Source organism: Macaca fascicularis, chromosome 3 (genome assembly GCF_037993035.2).
Source record: "Macaca fascicularis isolate 582-1 chromosome 3, T2T-MFA8v1.1".
NCBI lineage: Eukaryota > Metazoa > Chordata > Mammalia > Primates > Cercopithecidae > Macaca > Macaca fascicularis.
The window spans coordinates 149,441,898-149,462,409 of record NC_088377.1 but is presented as its reverse complement, the minus strand read 5'-3'; the positions used below and the strand labels follow the sequence as shown (position 1 = coordinate 149,462,409).

Below are 20,512 nucleotides of genomic sequence, written 5' to 3'. Positions count from 1 at the left end.
TTTAAAGAAAAGAACACTGAGAGGACTTTTTTCAAGTTCAACAACAATATACTGTCTCATTATTTTACCAGCAAAAGTGCAACAGATGTTAAAGTCACTGCAGATATGGTAAAGGAAGCTCTGGAAGAAGCAGAAAAGGCCCAGGTCGCAGCAGAGAAGGCAATTCAACAAGCAGATGAAGACATTCAAGGAACCCAGAACCTGCTAACTTCGGTAAGCATACACAATCATTACATGTATGGGAAAACAGCTACATACACACTTTTACCAGAAAAGTACATTTGTTATCTATGAACAAAAATTCTTACAACTCAACATTAAAGGATTCCTTTAATTGTAATAAATCTGAACTACTCCGTTAGCATGGATGCTAAAAATAAGTGGAGATAGGTTTTCATTTGAGCTGAGATCACACCACTACACTCCAGTTGGGGCAACAGAGACTCTGTCTCAAAAAAATAAAAACACTCCTATTCATTGAGGAAACAGCATGTACTCTGTTCAGTAGTATGAAGTATAATAGTTTTAGAAAACTGTCCTGATGTTATAAAGCAGCTTATATGGTTAAAGCCAATGTCTCAAGATTTTGGTGATCAAACATTTTACTATATAGCAGTTTTAGAAACTACTGGAGAACAGTGAGTCTGCTTTCAATACCCAATTCTAGAGGAACCTAATAGAGTGCTTATAGCTAAACAATCTATATCTATTCTATTCAGAATGCATGGAAAACTTAATTTTTTTTTATAAGGAATACTTTTTCATAGGGATCTAGCACTTTGCTCTAAAAATCCTCTATCTCTTAAAAGAAGTAATGCAAACATAATTCCATTAAATTCTTTTGTTTCTCAAAAAGTTAATTTTTTCCTTCCAACTTTACGAGTTTTTAAAAAATGAAGAAAATTGATGAGTTATCTAATCCGTATACATGTTCTCAGAATATACTTTGAAATTAAATGCTCCCATACCCAGCACTGTCAGCCTTCTCAGACCAATCCTCCATGTGTTTAAAACCTGGGAAGATGAATTTTCAACATGCTTTTCTTACCATTAGTTGGTAAAAACCTGTCTTCCCCTATTGTATTGCTGTCAGTTAAATAAAGGTCAATAATTCTGCCCATTTTCCTCCTTAAATTTTGAGTATCAATAAGGCTTTTTCTTCAGGCTATTGGTTCAAGTTTAGAAAAATTGTTTTCCCACCAGACTTATAAATATTTTGATGTTTTCGATCTCTAGGTTTTTCCACTTTCTCAGTTTGCCGTTAATATTTTAGTGAATATTATGTCAGTGACTACAGAAATTATTGTTTTGAAAGCCAGGTGCAGTGGTGTGTGCCTGTAGTCCCAGCCACTTGGAAGGCAGAGGTGAGAGGATCACTTAAGGCCATGAGTTTGAGACTATAGTGCACTATGATCATGCCTGTAAACAAACAGTCACTGCACTCCAGCCTGGGAAGTAGAGCAAGACCTTGTTTCTTGAAAAAAAACTGCTCTGAAAAGCAAATTAGAAAATATTGAATTATAGGTGAGATATGTGGCTTGATGATGCAAGTTAATAACTGGGGTTCTGTTTTTCAGGGGCCCTGGAGGGCAGGAAGTGTTTTAGGTTTGTAACAATAAGAAACAGAGAACCTCTAACTGAACTATGTTCATGAAAGCTTATCAGAAGCAATTCACTCAAAGAATGTTATTCTAATTAAAGGGTCCTTAGGTTTGAAATATTTACAAATTTTAGCCTATGTCTATACTGATCCCATTAACTTCATTATGACAGTATTGTTATTCAGTTAATTCTATGTAATTAGACCCATCCTTGAATATCATTTTAAAGAAAAATTGAGTGCTCAGTGAAATTGATTCTTTTGTCGTGGGCTCACCTGCTTACTTTGGCTAGCTTTTAAAAGTCAATGTTTATTGATTCTACTTTGAAAGGAGATCAGATGTGGATCCTCACCAGTTGCCCAATTTTTTTTTTTCCCTAAATAACTGAGTATTTAGTTTACAGCTGTAATGTCCCCAGACCATACATCTTCTCACAATTCTATAGAAATTCAAAGAACATCCCTAGTCTCCATTTCTTCAGTAATTAGCTGAAATCTCCACTACTAGAGTTTAAGATTTATTTTCCCACTCACAGTAAGCTGGAAATTTATATATGGAAACCCCTCTTCACACAGCTGCTTATTTGTGAATGTTCTTTAGCCAAAGTCTGCAGTTGTCCTTAAAATGCTTTCTCAACACATCATGCTCCTTGGGGGGGTGGGTTTCTTTTTTGTTTTTTACTGTCAGAAAAAACTTTCCATCCATCTCAGATCAGCAGAAGTACCAAAAGAATGAAGTGAATATATGAAATGTAGCAAAGACTAAAGTTAGACACTTCGTGTAACTTTTCCTGAAATATTCTTTTTAGTAATTACTTCTTTTGGTCTAGAGCAAAATGGCACAGCAGACTTAAATCTTCCTCCAAACTTGTACTCATAGTAATTCAATTTCTTAAACTAATGGCTTGCTGGAAAACTGACATACTTTTAGATTGAGTCTGAAACTGCAGCTTCTGAGGAAACCTTGTTCAACGCGTCCCAGCGCATCAGCGAGTTAGAGAGGAATGTGGAGGAACTTAAGCGGAAAGCTGCCCAAAACTCTGGGGAGGCAGAATATATTGAAAAAGTAGTATATACTGTGAAGCAAAGCGCAGAAGATGTTAAGAAGGTACGTAAATCTTTAATTTCAGGGCTATGCTGTTAAAGGAGCCACCAGTCTCCTCCTTGCCTGCCTTAAGAGTAAGGGACATGGACCTAACAGAAACAGAATTCATCAGAAACATCAAATGACCTGTTTTGCAACAGCAGTCTTTAGAAGTGTGGATGGAAAAGAATGGGAATGAATATGGAAGTATCTAATAAGTATGACTTATGCCCTCAAATCCAAACTTGGACAAGAGTTTAGAAGAATGCAATTAACTTAGGGATAGAAGTCTTAAAACAGGCTTTATTTAAAAAAAAAAAAAAAACAAACAACTATACTGACAAAAACCAGGCATATTGAACTTGTATTTCTCTGCTGTAGTCAATTAAATTCTTCATGGCAGAGTAATTACCAGGCCATTTGAGAATATTTTAAAAGCAGGTTGGAACAGAGAACAGGTAGTAGGAAACCAAATCTTATCTCTTTGAGACACATTTTAAATTAACCTCTCACCTCTCATTGGAAGGCACTGTATTTTGCAGAGAAAAACTCACACAACCCAAATGTTTAATCAGAAGCCATGTAATAACTGAAACACATGTTTAGTTTCTAAATAATGCTTTAAAAACTTGGTGGTGGCGGGGTGGGGCTTAAAACCATTAAATGACTAGTCCCCAACTTTTTTGGCACCAAGGACCAGTTTCCTGGAAGGCCATTTTTCCACAGACTGTGGGGTGGGGATGGTTTCAGGATGAAACTGTTCCAGCTCAGATCAGGCATTAGATTTCATAAGGAGTGTGCAACCCAGATCCCTTGCATGCACAGTTCCCAATAGGGTTCGTACTCCTATGAGAATCTGATGTCACCACTGATAACAAAAGCTGGAGCTCAGGCAATAACACTTGCCTGCCCACCCAGTTCCTAACTGGTCCGTAGGCCTGGGGGCTGGGGACGCCTGCATTTATGGACCTAATTTCAGTATATAACTCCCTACTATTCAAAAATTTTCCTGGAAGTTACTGTAGCTTTTCAGGCATTACATAAGAGTAACCTCACTACCTCTCTCTAGGTTGGGGAAGAGAACAAAACAATGAGAAAAGTTCACTGCCACAGTATCAGACAGCTGTCTTTTCTATTGTGGTTTGTGTGGTTTCCTGCAGTAGAGGGCACAAATTTCTCAAGTACTCTGCTTCAGGACATTTTGCTTAATAACATTTTATCACAATAGAAAGAAACAAAACCTCTTGAAATGAAATTTCCATAAATGGTTATTTGAACAGTTTCTAAAAAGAATAATTTGCATTCCAACCCCACACCCCATTTCTCTTCTCCTCACTCACTTCTTGCATATGCTACAATCTCACCTTTCCTTCCTATATCTTTTGTTTAATTTTTTTCCTCTGATTTCCTTATAAGCAAGTCTTCACAAACCCTAATTTAGTCAAGATCCAAAGGGCCTCCATTTCAATATGGGCTTCTCTAATATCTAATTTACTTTTGAAAAATCTGCACTTCTCTAATTCACAATACAATTATGCTACAATTTTCTATAGAAAAGTAATAATCAAGAAAATGAGGACTTAGCCCTAAGGACCTGCTGCAACTCCGGAATTTTTTGAAATGTTCTTTAAAATCATGTCTATTTTGCATTCAATTCCACTGTTTGAAGATAAAATTTTAAATTACCAGTGAATAACTTAATGAAGCCTGAATATCCAGAATGCATGCCATGATTATACTATTGCTCTTAAACTGACACTAACATTACCACTTCTTTCTGTCTAAATGTGGAACTACAGACTTTAGATGGTGAACTTGATGAAAAATATAAAAAAGTAGAAAATTTAATTGCCAAAAAAACTGAGGAGTCAGCTGATGCCAGAAGGAAAGCTGAAATGCTACAAAATGAAGCAAAAACTCTTTTAGCTCAAGCAAACAGCAAGCTGCAACTGCTCAAAGGTGGGTCTTGTTTTTAATTATTTTAAATTTAAGGCATCGATAGTTTATTTCAAAGTGAAAAATCTATTCACTTTGTCTTGAGATCATCATAGTATAAATTGCTCAGACTTTATATATATATCCCCAGATTTAGAAAGAAAATATGAAGACAATCAAAAATACTTAGAAGATAAAGCTCAAGAATTAGCAAGACTGGAAGGAGAAGTCCGTTCACTCCTTAAGGATATAAGCCAGAAAGTTGCTGTTTATAGCACGTGCTTGTAACAAAGGAGAATATAAAACGGCTGAGGTGACCAAGGTAAAACAGCTACATTTTAAAAACTGACTTAATGATCTTCAAAATAAAACTCATCACCTATTTAATTTTTTAATCACATTTTGTATGGAGTTAAATAAAGTAAAGTACAGTGCTTTTGTATATATATTTTGGTGTACTTGTTACTTTTACTGATTGTTGATGAATCCCTTTAGCAAAGAATGTTTTTTTCACGGTAAACTTGGATTTATAAACAAGTTTACTGCCTCCATGAAGACCCTAATTTATGTTGTCTATGAACAAGCTATTATATTTATCTGACAGGTAAACATCCTCCAAAACTCCACACCCTTGACTCCCCTCCCCCCAGTCACCTTCCCAGTGGGATTCCCCCAGTGGGATTCCCAGGTTGAGGTTAAGGAGGACAAATATCTATGCTACCATCACTGTTTCAATGGTTGCTGAGTTGCTCCAACCATCAAAACTCCTCTAAGTATTCCTTGCTCGAGGAATGAGAAAATCAGCAGGATGAACTAGGGCTTATAATCATTACTGCCTAGAAAAGGAGCAGGGTTACTGAGGGGCAGGTTTCAATTAAATCAGGCCAGAATTTATGGATACTGCTCTTGCCAATTGAGCAATGCTACTACAGAGCACAGAATGATGCCCTAATTTCTCAGCTTTTGTATTGTATTTTGTGTGATTTTGCAACTAATCTAAGGAAGTAATTGCCAGGCCCATGTCAACTTTATTGCCTAACTAGCTGTATTAAAAGGCCAGCCCCTATGTGTTTTTTACACACTCTTAGAGCAAAACTATTCTGTGGACTGCTTAACAACCACCCACACATCCAACACAGCTGCATCTGAAGCTGGGCCTGGACAAAAGTTATGTAAACAGCTGTAAGTCAGTAACTTTCCTCTGGCCCAAAGCAATTAATTTGTCACTTTTATGGTACTGGTACCAAAACAGATATACAGACCATTGGAACAGAACAGAGGTCTCAGAAATAATACCACACATCTACAACCATCTGATCTTTGACAAACCTGACACAAGCAATGGGGAAAGGATTCCCTATTTAATAAACGGTGTTGGGAAAACTGGCTAGCCATATGCAGAAAGCTGAAACTGGATCCCTTCCTTATACCTTATACAAAATTAACTCGAGATGGATTAAAGACTTAAACCTAAGACCTAAAACCATGAAAACCCTAGAATAAAATCTAGGCAACACCATTCAGGACACAGGCATGGGCAAAGACTTCATGACTAAAACACCAAAAGCAATGGCAACAAAAGCCAAAATTGACAAGTGGGATCTAATTAAAGAGCTTCTGCACAACAAAAGAAACTATCATCAGAGTGAACAGGCAACCTACAGAATGGGAGAAAATTTTTGCAAAGAACTTCAACCCCATCAAAAAACTGGCGAAGGGTATGAACAGACACTTCTCAAAAGAAGACATTTATGCAGTCAACAAACATGAAAAAAAGTTCATCATCACCAGTTATTAGATAAATGCAAATCAAAACCACAATAAGATACCATCTCATGCCAGTCAGAATGACGATCATTAAAAAGTCAGCAAGCAGATGCTGGAGAGGCTGTGGAGAAACAGGAATGCTTTTACACTGTTGGTGAGAGTGTAAATTAGCTCAACCATTGTGGAAGACAGTGTGGCAATTCCTCAAGGATCTAGAACTAGAAATACCATTTGACACACCAATGCTATTACTGGGTATATACCCGAAGGATTATAAATCATTCTACTATAAAGACCCATGCACACATATGTGTATCGAGGCACTGTTCAAAATAACAAAGACTTGGAACCAACCCAAATGCCATCAATGACAGACTGGATAAAGAAAATGTGGCACATATACACCATGGAATACTATGCAGCCATAATAAAGGATGAGTTCACGTCCTTTGCAGGGATATGGATGAAGCTGGAAACCATCATTCTAAGCAAACTAACACAAAAATAGAAAACCAAACACCACATGTTCTCACTTGTAAGTGGGAGCTGAACAATGAAAATACATGGACACAGGGATGGGGGTGGGGGAGGGAGACCATTAGGAGAAATACCTAGTGTAGATGATGGGTTGATGGGTGCAGCAAACCACCATGGCACATGTATACCTATGTAATCTGCATGTTCTGCACATGTACCCCAGAACTTAATTAAAAAAAAATCCTAATAACTAGCAAAATTGTCATATCTCATCATCTACTAGAGCAATTATATAAGTATTTTACTTAACACAGTAGAAACTCTCCATTCCTTTTCAGCTAAACAATTAAAGATCTCACTTTGAAATTACTTTTTTTTTTTTTTTGAGACACAGTCTCGCTCTGTCGCCAGGCTAGAGTGCAGTGGCATGATCTCAGTTCACTGCAACCTCCGCCTCTTGGGTTCAAGTGATTCTCCTGCCTCAGCCTCCTTAGTATCTGGGATTACAGGGGCCTGCCACCACACCTGGCTAATTTTTATATTTAATTAGTAGAGATGGGGTTTTACCACGTTGGCCAGGTTGGTCTCAAACTCCTGACCACAGGTGATCCGCCCACCTTGGCCTCCCAAAGTGCTGGGATTACAGGAGTGAGTCACTGCTCCCAGCCGGTTGAATTTATTTTAATCAGTTCAATGAAGTGGACAATTAATCTCACTCTTCACAAGCTATGAAAATATTGAGAGCTTAGTAGATAACAGTAACTGAAAAAACTTGTTTTATTCTTAGGACTTTATTCCCCACCCAGATTTGCATTCTCATACTGAATGTAAACACTTAAAGATGGATTTAACTGTTTTGTGTCTCTACAGCTAGGATTCCATATTAAATTATATTTCACTATTCCCTAACTAAAAACTTTTTTTCCCCTGAGTAAGGGATATGTTGGTATTTACATTAACAGCACTTCACATGATACTGGGATTTCAAATTTTTAAAAAGATGCAGAGTTCACTTCCAATAATGCCAAAGTAGCACACAGATACCAGACCAACCCTCCTGCTGATCGCAACTGCAAACTCTGAACAAACATATTTTAGGAAAAACTAAAGGCACTGTAAACAACTACAAACAGGTGGAAAGTAGAGGGGAGCTGGCACTTAAAAAGTGAACAGCACTGGCTAAATGTCTCATTTTTAATAGGTTCTCACTTGAGGGGGAAACAGAAGCCAAGTTTTATTGGTTAAGGATCAGAGGGCAGAATATGGGGCAACCACAACAGCTGGAACATGAAGGGGAAACCCCAAAAAAACAGGAGGCACAGAAGGGGCAGACTTCTGCCCAAACTCTGGTTGACCCCTGAACTACACACTTGCATGGGAAAGACTTCCAGCAGCATAGGTAAAGCTAAAACAACTGAGAAGAGATTTCAGCTGCTGCCACCTACAAAGAAGACAGAGTTTGGAGTTGGTGTTCAGCCAAGTTAGACAACTATCAATTTTCTTTAGAAGTATGTAACAGAATCCAGGGTCGTTATGTCACTCATAATGAGCATGAGACAATCTATGCTATCTATACCAAATTTCAGAACTACTTAATCTGAATTATTCTTAAATTTAGTTATAATATGCAAAAGCCTACTTAGCATTTAGTAATTTGTTACAATATACAAAAGCCTACTTAGCATTTAGTACTTTGCTACTTAAGTTTCCTTAGGACATGGTCATTTTAAACACCACACATCCAATTTTATACCACTCTTTAAATAGTCATTTACCCAGCCAAGGAAAACACAGATTAAAGACTCCCTTATGTTATACTTCTCCAAAAGTATATATTAAACATTTAGTAGGTGTCTCTAAAATAGATGAAAGGATAATGACCTTTAAAATGCCTTAATATTGTCCTATAACATGAAAATAAAGATGCATTCAGGCCTACTAAATAAGAATATACACTAGAGGTAGTCGTAAAAAAAACTACGACCATCTCAACACGTACTCATAATAACCAGTAAATGAATATTTAAGATGTTTATTTCAGTATCTTCATTCCCCACTGTAATACATTTGAATCCCCACGTATTTGAGTTCCGTAAATAGACTCTCTTAATTTGGATAACTATGTAATTACCCTTCAGAGTTGTAGACAACAATGGAACCTTAAAAAGCTCTTAAACACATAAATTCTACCCCTAAACTAAAAGAATTCAGGGGTTAAATAAAACAAGTAAGAAGCCACTTACTTACATCAGTTTGGTTTATAGACATTTGAATCTTATTTGAATGACTGACTTGTTTCTAATGTGAAAACCAAATTAAAAATAACTTGATCACTTTGCTTCAAACACAACTGTTCACATATCAAATTCTAACTCCATCTATGTAAAATTCAACTTTTCTGTATCAGAGAAAAAAGCTATTTAAATTCAGTGGCATTGAATCTTTCATGAACAGCATGAAAATATGAGTTGACGGAGATATTCCAGGATGCTACAATAAGTAGCTTTTTGTCTTACATATTAGTGCACTGAAACAAAATACTAAATTTATGTAAAATATAGATATAAGAGTATTCCATTCTGTCCAAACCTATTAAATACCTTCCAAAAGTTTCATAATTCAGTCCTAGAAATTCTTGGAGCTGTGAGAATATCCTGTTCAGGAATGTGACTTCTACAAAAGCTCCCAGGAAATTTCAGAAAAAAAAATATATAATCTTCTAATTCAAAAGTTGATTGATTTGCCAAATGATGCAGCAAGATTTGCTTCTCTAAAAGCTTCTGATAAGGTCTGCAAGGGAAGAAATTTAGAATTAAAAAACAAGTATTTGTGGGCCAGAAGAAAATTTAGGCAACCATCAATTCTATATGTTGTTAATAATTACCGGATGTGCATGACAGACTCTAGCTATATCTTCACAGGATGCTCCATATTCCAAAGCAAGAGCAGCTTCATTTACCATTTCTCCAGCACCCTTTAAAATAACAAGCCAAGTAAATTTGCTACCATGGTAAAAACTACATGCTAATAGGATAGCAATGGTTAACAGAGGAAGCTTTTAGATCTTAAAAACGCCTTAAATCTGTCTATCAGTTGAAGAAAAGTCAGGAAAAGCTTAACAGAAAAGGCGACACTGAAGAGCTTGGGCTCTGAAGCCAAAGGGCCTTCAATTCATATCTACCATTTACTACCTTAACCATTCATTGGTTCTGTGTGCTTCATTCAGTTTCTTCACCTCAAAAATAACAGCACCTATCTCACAAAGCTTATGTAAAAATAACAAAATGTATACTAAAGTGACACAGCACTCAAATATTCTATTCTCATTATTGTTACATCAGATACAAGAGATATCTATAAGAAAGATATATACTTTAGGCTCAGTGGTAGGAAAGGCTTCCCTTAGGAGGTAACATTTGAGCTGAGACCTGAACAATAGGAGCCAGCCATTCAAAGATCTGGAGGCAGAAGAGTTTAGCAGAGGGTACCTTAAGCACAAAGGCCCTAAAATGCAAACATTTGGCCTGTTGTGAAAATGAGAGAAGGCCCATGTGACATGGAATTAATGAGTAAAGGAGAGCAGAAAAAGAAGAGGTCAGAAAAGTAGGCACAAACAGATTCAGTGAGGCCCTGGATGTAACAATCTGAAGTTGAAAAGCACCACTGGAAGACTTTCAGGGGCATAATCTGGTATATGTTTTAAAGAGAGAATCTTGGCTGCAGGACAGAAAGTAGATGATACAGTGAGCAAGACTGTGAGAGTGCTGCTGGTATTCTTCTAGAAATGATGTAGAGAGAGCCATATTCAAAGTTTTGCTGGAAATGAGCAACCTCAGAGTAACACCAGGCGGTTTATAATTAATAAACAGTGATGCTTTCTAGAAATCTTAATGGGATTTCTCTGGTTTTATAATACTCACTGGTCCAAGAATATGTGCTCCCAGTACTCTGTCTGTCGATTTCTGCCCAAGGATCTTCACCATGCCATCTGTGTCAGCATTTGTCTTAGCTCTGCTGTTAGCAGCAAATGGGAATTTCCCAACTTTGTACTCAATACCCTGTGTGACAGTCAGAAAAAAAGAATCTACGTAAGTGCCAGAAAAGTTCATTCCAATTAGTAACATCATCTACCATTTGTTCAGAAAATAAATCCCAAGAAGGCAATTGTTCGCAAAGCACATAGAAGGAAAGACCAAAAGACTGGTTAATGAAATATATCTTGGGCACAAATGCAAGCAAATACAAATGTCTGTCCATCTGGTTATATTTCAAAGCCAAATATAAAAAATCTGGAATTACTAGTTTTTTAATATAAGCAACTTCTCCTCCTCTCAATTACTGCTGATAAATCTGTGAATGATCTCTTTATAATGCTAACAAGGGAAAAAATATATAAGCTAAACTATATTTCACAGCTGTTAAATACATTAGCCTAATGATAAAATGCTGTTTCTCAACCACCAGTGTCATTGGCACAACTCACACATTGGCGTAAAACCACCCATGTTCAGACTTACCTCTTCTTTCAACTGCTCTTCTGATTTGCCAACCCAAGCAACTTCAGGGTGTGTGTAAATCACTGATGGCACACAATTGTAGTCAATGTGCACAGCACCACCAGCCATTCCTTCCACACAGATAATGCCTTCATCCTCTGCTTTGTGAGCCAGCATTGGACCAGCAACTACATCACCAATGGCATAGATACTACCACAGAAATCAAAAGAAACACAATGAATTTCTGAAAGCACAGCTACTTATCTTCAGTTACATCATGGTAACAGAAGTTTCCAGTAAATAAGTCACCAAAAAATGTATCAAATGCAGCTCTTCAAAAATCTATGAATTCGGCTTCTTATCTCTGAGTAAAATTCAGTTCTTTTTTATTTTACATTTTGTAAGTTTACTGTTCTTCCCCAAAGCCAATACATATTCTAAGCATAAAAATCTTACTTTTCAAAATATTGTTTGAAATAAATTTTAAAATTACTGAAAATGCAGACAATTATCCAACTTACTTTGGAATTTTAGTTTGAAATCTGGTATTAACTGGAATTCTACCTCTGGGATCTAGTTCAATTCCCAGCTCTTCTAGTCCCAAATTCTTAGTAAAGGGTCGTCGGCCAATGCAAACCAAGAGTACATCACAAGTGATAACTTCAGCTTTACCACCAGAAGCAGCTTCAATACTAGATAACAAACAGTATATAAATGTTAAATACACATCTGCATAAATTGATAGGCTTAGAAATTTAAGGCCAGTTATTTCTCAACTGTTGATGACATTTTTGTTTTGTTTTGTTTCTGAGATGGAGTCTTGCTCTGTCGCCAGACTGGAGTACAGTGGTGCAATCTCAGCTCACAGCAACCTCCACCTCCCAGGTTTCAGAGATTCTCCTGCCTCAGCCTCCTGAGTAGCTGGGACTACAGGTGCACACCACCACATCCAGCTAATTTTTATATTTTTAGTAGAGATGGGGTTTTACCACGTTGGCCAAGCTAGTCTTGATCTCCTGATCTCATGATCCACCCACCTCGATCTCCCAAAGTGCTGGGATTACAGGTGTGAGCCACCACACCCAGCCAGCACTGATGACATTTTTAACAATATAAGTTATTTGAATGCAAACATAAGACTCAGACAATGAAAGAGATTTATCATTAAAATCTAGAGGTCCATTATTAAAATCTCACAAAAACCACAGTATAATAAAACAGCAGTTAAGAATACGGTCTCTGGGTCACAAAAATCCAAATTCAACTACTGACTGCCACTCACTAGCTGTGTGGCAAGTTAGTCATTAATTAAGTCAATGAATTCAGCTTCTTATCTTTGAGTAAAAGTTAGTTATTAAACTATTTAAATACTATTAACTATTTAATTTAAATATTTATTTAAGAACTAATTCATTAAATATGTGAAATGCCGCTAAAGTATTTAATCAGTAGAGTACCAGACGTATAGTAAACAATCTTTTATTACTGATTTCCCCATATATCTGCCAAAAAATATTGGTTCAATTTTATTGAATATTGGGAATTTAAATTTTTCTGAATACACTATAAGAAGGTACAACAATGAGAATATTGGATTAATCTTTCTAGCATTAACCTAATCATAAATTTCAATGTGCTAATGCAATAATTTGATAAGCAACTGAGTGATATTAAGTAATAAAATGACCTTACGTTAGAAAAAAACCTGTATTTGCTAAGCTGATTTTGAAACTTGAGTGTTTTGCTTCAAGAAACAAGACAGGGATGCTACATCAAAAACAAATGATGTATACTTACGAAACATCAATTTTTCCATCTGACTTCTTGGTAGCACCAGTAACCTTTGTATTCAATTTAAATTTAAACCCCTGTTTTTGAAGGATGCGTTGAAAGTTTTTAGATATCTCCATATCAATTCCAACTCCACCTACATGACCTAAAAATTCAACTGCTGTCACATCTGCACCAAGTCTTTGCCAAACTGAACCCTGCAAATAAAAACCCCAATAATCATAAAAGTTTCTATAGCAAATGTTTATGAAATCATCTTAATAATTTATTGTAAAATATTTTCTTCTTTCACTAGTATGTTCCTATGAGAAGCTCTGAGGTTTAAAATTAACCCTGTGTTAAATATGTATAACTTCATACATTTATTAACTTATTCATTCAATATCTGTTGAATACTACATGCTAGGCAATATTTTAGCTTCTAGGCATACATCAGTGAACAAAGCTAAAATCTCTGTTCTCAAGGATCTTATATTCTGGCAGGGGACATAGACAAATACGTAAAGTTCATAACAGAGAATAAAGTGCTACAAGAAAAATAAAACAGGAAGTAGAACTGGGACTACTGATTAACGGGATTACAATTTTGAATAGCACGGTTGGGGAAAGCCTCACTGGGAGTGACATTTGCACAAAACTTGAAAGAATGAGGCAATGAACTATCTAGTTAAGTGTTGTTCTAGGCAGAGGGAAACAGCAAGTGCAAAGGTCTTGAGGAAAAGGAAGTAGGCTACGAATCACTGATGTTTGCAGAATATTAAACTGGCTTCCTATTTTCTTTTCTCAACAAAGGACAAATTTTTACTTTTTCATTCAAATTATAATTTAAACTGAACGCCAGTTTACTTTAACATTTTGAAAATTAGCATAACTTCTAAACAATTATATATTAAACAATACATAACTGGCAAGATAAACATAATTTCACAGCATTAAATATGAAAAACCATGAACATATCCTTTGCAAGAATGTATACTAAAACCATCTGGTAATTCAAATGAACTATACAAGTTTACCTTCCCTAAATTAGGTGTGGGCATTCATTTAAAAAATCTCATGAATTTCTGGTATGAAGACTGAGTTAACTAGAGGCAATACAGTGACACTAAAAATCTAACACTATGTACATATAAAAGTTAACTCAAAATGGATCATGGACCTAAATGTAAAACCCAATACTGGCCGGGCGCGGTGGCTCAAGCCTGTAATCCCAGTACTTTGGGAGGCCGAGGCGGGTGGATCACGAAGTCAGGAGATCGAGACTATCCTGGCTAACATGGTGAAACCCCGTCTCTACTAAAAATACAAAAAACTAGCCGGGCGTGGTGGCGGGTGCCTGTAGTCTCAGCTACTTGGGAGGCTGAGGTGGGAGAATGGCGTGAACCCGGGAGGCGGAGCTTGCAGTGAGCCGAGATCACGCCACTGCACTCCAGCCTGGGAGACACAGCGAGACTCCGTCTCAAAAAAAAAAAAAAAAAAAAAAAAAAAAAACCAATACTATGAAACTTCTAGAAGAACACCTAGGAGAGGAAATCCTAGAATTGACCTTGAGTTAGGCAAAGATTTCTTTGATGTAACACCAAAAGCACAATCCATAAAAGAAAAATGATAAATTGGACCTCATCAAAATTAGAAAGTTTTAGATAACATTGAGAACACAAAAACAGAAGCCACAGACTGGGGAAAAAAATTACAAAACTTCTATCTGATAAGGGATTTATATCCAGAATATATAAAGAATTCTCCAAACTCAGTAAGAAAAATTCAATAAAAAATGGACAAATGTCTGAAGAGGGAAGATACAGAGATGGCAAATAAGTACATTAAAAAATGCTCAACCCTGTAAGTCATTACAGAAATCTAAGTTAAAACCACAATGAACTGAATTCAACAACACATTAAAAAGATCATTCACCATGATCAAGCAGGATTCATCCCAGAGATGCAAGGATGATTCAACATACATAAACCAATAAACATGATTCGTCACATTAACAGAACCAAGAACAAAAACCATATGATCATTTCAACAGATGCTGAAAAAGCCTTTAATAAAAATTCAACATCCCTTCATGATAAAAACCCTCAAAAAACTGGATATAGAAGGGACACACCTCAAAATAGTAAGACAAACTCACGGCCAACATCATACTGAACGGGGAAAAATTGAAAGCCTTTCCTCTAAGATCTGGAACAATATAAGAATGCTCATTTTTCACCACTTTTCTCAACATAATACTGGAAGTCCTGGCCTCAGCAATTATAGAGGAGAAAGAAACAAAGGGCAATCAAATTGGAAAGGAAGAAGTCAAATTAATCTTTTGTGCAGACTATATGATCTTATATTTAGAAAAACCTAAAGACTCCACCAAAAAACTATTAAACTTACAAACTAATTCAGTAAAGTTGCAGGATACAAAATCAACATACAAAAATCAGTAGCATTTATATACACCAATAGTGGACAATCTAAAAAAGAAAAAAAAAAAAGCAATCCCATTTGCAATAGCTACAGAGAATATAAAACACCTAAGAATCAATTTAGCCAAAGATGTGAAAGGTCTATACATAAAAAACTAAAAAACACTGATAAAACAAATTGAAGAGGACACAAAAAATAGCATGGACTGGAAAAATTAATATCGTTAAAATGACAATACTACCCAAAGTAATTTACAGATTCAGTGCAATCCCTATCAAACTACCAATGACATTCTTCAACTGCCAAAGTAATCCTGAACAACAACAAAAAAAACCTGGAAGAATCATATTACCCAGCTTCAAAATTTACTAAAAAGCTGTAGTAACCAAAATAGCATAACATAATACTGTCATAAAAAGACACATAGACCAATGGAACAGAATAAAAAACCCAAATATAAATCCACACATTTTCCGCTAACTCATTTTCAACAAAGGTATCACAAACACAATGAGGAAAAGGCAGTCTCATCGATAAATGGTGCTAGGAAAACTGGATAACCGTATGCAGAAGAATGAGACTAGACCCCTATCTCTTACCATATACAAAAGTCAAATCAAAATGGATTAAAGACTTGAATCTAAAATCTGAAACTATAGAATTACTGAAAGAATACATTGGAGAAATGCTCCAGAACACTGGTCTGGGCAAAGACTCATTGTGTAAGACCTCAAAAGTATAGGCAATAAAGCAAAAACAGACAAATGGGATTACATTAAGTTAAAAAACTTTTGCACAGCCAAGGAAACAATTCACAAAGAGACAACCCACAGAATGGAAGAAAATATTTGCAAACTATCCATCTGACAAGAGATTAATAATCAGAATATATAAGGAGCTCAAAAAAAAAATCCAGTTTTAAAATGAGCACCAGATCTGAATAGACATTTCTCAAAAGATGACATTCAAATGGCCAACACATGTATGAAAAAATGTTCAACATTATTAATTGAGAAATACAAATCAAAATCACAATGAGCTATCATCTCACCCCAGTTAAAATGGCTTTTATCAAAAAGATGGCAATGCTGACAAGGAAGTGGAGAAAGGAGAACCCTCATACACTGTTAGTGGGAAGTAAGTTAGTAAAGCCACTACGGAAAACAGTATGAAGGTTCCTCAAAAAACTAAAAATAAAACTACAATATGAGCCAGCAATTCCACTACTGGGTATATACCTGAAAGAAAGGAAATCAATATATTGAAGAAATATCTGCACTCCATGTTTACTGCAGCACTATTCACAATAGCCAAGATATAGAATTAACTCAAATGTCCATCAGCAGACAAATAAAGAAAATGTGGTACACATATACAATGGAATATTATTCCGCCATAAAAAAAGAATGAAATTCTGTCATTTGCAACAAAACAGATGGAACCAAAGGACAGCATGTTCAGCGAAATAAGCTAGGCATAGAAAAGACAAATATCGCATGTTCTAATATGTGGGAGTTAAAAAAAAAAAACAAAACTGAACTCATGGAGATAGCAGAATGATGGTTACCAGAGGCTAGGAAGGCTAGGGGGAGAAGAGGAATGAAGAGAGGTTGATTAATCAGTGCAAATATACAATTAGAAGAAATAAGAGCTGGTGTTAATGCAGGGTTGACTATAGGTAACAATCAATTATACATTTCAAAATAGCTAGAAGAGAATAATTCAATGTTCCTATCATAAAAAAAGAGTTTGAGGTGATGGATAGCCTAATTACCCTGATTTAATTATACGAATGTATCAAATTATCACATGTACCTTGAAAAAAGTACATCTATTATGTAGCAATTTAAAAAATAAAAATAGGGAAAAAAAAACCCACAATGAGTTACTACTACACAACCACTAGAACAGCTCAAATTTTTTAAAAAAATGACAATACCAAGTACCAGTGGAAAAGTGGAGCAAATAGAAATTTACATTGCTGGTGGGATTGTACGGAAAACAGTGTAACGGTGTTCCTTGAAGTTAAAATAATTACCATATGACCCAACAATTACACATCTAGTTATATACCCAAGAGAAATGAAAACAGATATCCACACAAAAACTTGTAGACAAATAGACACAGCAGTGTCATTCATAATAGTCTGAAAGTAGAAACAACCCAAATGTCCACCCCTGATGAATGGATAAACAAAATGTGCCATATCCAGAGAATGAGATATTTAGCCATATAAAGAAATGAAGTATAGATACATGCTACAACTTGGATGAACCATAAGAACATTATGCTATGTAAAGAGAGCAGATACAAAATAATACATATTGTATGATTCCATTTATATGAAATGCCCAGAATAGGCAAATTCATAGACACAGTATAATTAGTGGTTTCCAGGGGCTGAGCAAAGGGAGAAATGGAGAATGACTGCTAATGGGTACCAAGTTTCTTTTAGGGTGATGAAAATGTTCTAGAGTTAGACAGTGGTAACAGTTGTACAACTCTATGAATATACTAAAAACCTTTGAATTGTACATTTTAAATGGGTGAACTGGTATGTGAATTATATCTCGATAAAGCTGTTTAAAAAGCAAACAAAAAAAAAGGACCATTCTTGGAAACTGGGATAGGAGTAAATAGAGGGGAAATAATGGGAGTGTGGAAATGATAAGAAACATCATCTTGGAGTCTAATTCAAAGTAGGGAGTGATGAGCATAGACAAGCGCCCTACTCTTTAGGAAAACTGATTTTAAAATACTTACAGACACGAAAACTCAACAGCATCTACCACTTATTTAGAGCTTACTAAATGCCAGTCACTGCATTAAGTGTTTTAAATGTATTAAATCTCAGCAATAGTCCTTTAAGTTAGTTATTTTTATCCCCTTTTTGATGACAAACCAACTGGTTCAGAGTGGCTCATTAACTTAACAAAAACATAAGTCAGTAAGAGGCAGAGTTGAAATTTCAAATTTAAATCTGTTCAATTCCAAAACATTTGTTCTTTAATACTACACTAAACTGGAATGGAAGAAGAAAGGCAAAATATAAAAAATAAAAATACAGTCATGTGAATAATCTTTATGAGAAAATAAACATTATGACTACACAGTAAATTCTCTAATAAGTTTAAGTTTTTAAAAAGACATGTAAAAACTAATTCAATACAGTCACAGATATCTAACTCATTGTGTCAAAAGACTCAAGGCTTATACAAAACCTAAAGCAAAACTGCTGAGATGAACAGAATTATTGCTTGCAGATATTATTATTATGACCAATAAAAGAAAGTAAATGTTATTCCTTTTTTCTTCTTTTATCCAACTATGAGAACAAAGTAGAATGAACAGAAGAAATATTGTTAACCAAGAGGCAAAGCCCAAGATTAAGAACAACTGGTCATTTTTAAAGAGTTAATTCCCGGCTGGGCATGGTGGCTCACGCCTGTAATCCCAGCACTTTGGGAGGCCGAGGCAGGAGGATCATGAGGTCAGGAGTTCAAGACCAGCCTGGCCAACATGGTGAAACCCCGTCTCTACTAAAAATACAAAGAAAAATTAGCTGGGTTGGTGGCGCGTGCCTGTAATCCCAGCTTCTCAGGTGGCTGAGGCAGGAGAATTGCTTGAACTGGGACCTGGGAGGTGGAGGTTGCAGTGAGCTGAGATCATATGCCACTGTATTCCAGCCTGGGCTACGGAGCGAGACTCCGTCTCAAAAAAAAAAAAAAAAAAAAAAAAAAAACCATTGACAATACAGGCACTCTCAGTGAACTCTGGGAACTTAGCACAAGGGAACTGCCAAAAGGTGGCAGACAGGCAAATATGCCTAAATTTTCAAAAATGGAAAAGAAGAGATTCTGCTAAACACTAGAAGACATTATTAATCAGCTGGTTTCACAATCATTAGACACTAACACAAGTGTTCCAAACAGGTCACGTTAACCACTCTTACTTTCTGAAGGGTTTCTGGACTGGTTAATGTAGTATATTTTGGTATCAGCAAGGTGTTAAAAAAAAAATTTAAGAAAATCTCATGATATCCTTGTAGATTTGATGGAGAAATGAAGACGAATAAACATCAAAGGTGTTTATAACTGATGAAAGACTGTACTGTCAGATGGCTTTCAATATTTCATCCTGGTCAAAAATTTGTACTAATGATGTGAATGACAACGGAAGTTTGCTTAACCAAGATCGGACCAGACGATGGGACTGCGTGCCTTAATTGTCGTACTTCCAAAATTTATGAACTATGAAAAGTAAAAGCAGTTAAGTACAAGAATGACAGAATCAAGACTAAGATATAGATTGAAATAATGAGTGCGAGTGAACAAGATTAAATTAAAGCAAGAATAAAGGTTCAAAGTCACTTAGGTTTAGAAAATCAGAATTCCAAATGCAAAGAATGTGGTTTTTATCTGAACATAAGCTCAATGTCTGCTTTATAAAAACAACTAAACTGATTTTAAAGGATTACATTATAAGAAGTACACTACACATATCAAAAGAAGTACTCTCTACAACCCTGAACATGTTTAGATTACAAGCTTTCTTTTTCTTTTTGAGATGGAGTCTTGCTTTGTTCCCCAGGCTGAAGTGCAGTGGCGTGATCTTGGCTCACTGCAAGCTCCACCTCTCGGGTTCACGCCATTCTCCTGCCTCAGCCTCCCAAGTAGCTGGGACTACAGGCTCCCGCCACCACACCCAGCTAATTTTTTGTATTTTTAGTAGAGACGGGGTTTCACTGTGTTAGCCAGGATGGTCTCGACCTCTTGACCTCGTGATCTGCCCGCCTCGGCCTCCCAAAGTGCTGGGATTACAGGCGTGAGCCACCGCGCCCGGCCAGATTACAAGTTTTCTTGACGGACTGGACAGGATCCAAAGGTTGATGACAAAATAACAGACCTATTATCCATGAGACCTAAGTACTAAACATT

At 36.1% G+C, this 20,512-nt stretch overlaps 2 protein-coding genes across 4 annotated transcripts in view; one reads left to right on the top strand and one right to left on the bottom strand.

The window, feature by feature from the left end:
* The window catches only part of LAMB1 (laminin subunit beta 1), an 89,384-nt gene extending 84,319 nt beyond the window's left edge, over positions 1–5,065 (top strand). For both annotated transcript variants that reach the window (XM_005550509.5, XM_074035803.1), the window contains exons 31-34: positions 72–213; positions 2,532–2,708; positions 4,484–4,643; positions 4,771–5,065. In XM_005550509.5, the coding sequence (XP_005550566.3) occupies positions 72–213; positions 2,532–2,708; positions 4,484–4,643; positions 4,771–4,907 (616 nt within the window). In that variant the 3' untranslated portion in view covers positions 4,908–5,065. The remainder of the gene's footprint in view (positions 1–71; positions 214–2,531; positions 2,709–4,483; positions 4,644–4,770) is intronic.
* The window catches only part of DLD (dihydrolipoamide dehydrogenase), a 51,776-nt gene that overhangs the window by 4,023 nt on the left and 27,241 nt on the right, over positions 1–20,512 (bottom strand). Inside the window, exons 9-14 of one of the 2 annotated variants that reach the window (XR_012432789.1) lie at positions 13,158–13,348; positions 11,882–12,052; positions 11,381–11,570; positions 10,784–10,921; positions 9,748–9,837; positions 9,464–9,653 (exon numbers count right to left, since the gene is read on the bottom strand). Coding sequence is in view for 1 of the 2 variants with exons in the window: in XM_005550508.4 (XP_005550565.3) it covers positions 9,588–9,653; positions 9,748–9,837; positions 10,784–10,921; positions 11,381–11,570; positions 11,882–12,052; positions 13,158–13,348 (846 nt within the window). In the remaining variant the exon portion in view is untranslated. Of the gene's footprint in view, positions 1–8,879; positions 9,654–9,747; positions 9,838–10,783; positions 10,922–11,380; positions 11,571–11,881; positions 12,053–13,157; positions 13,349–20,512 lie in introns of those variants that run through there. The other variant, XM_005550508.4, reaches the window with a different exon arrangement.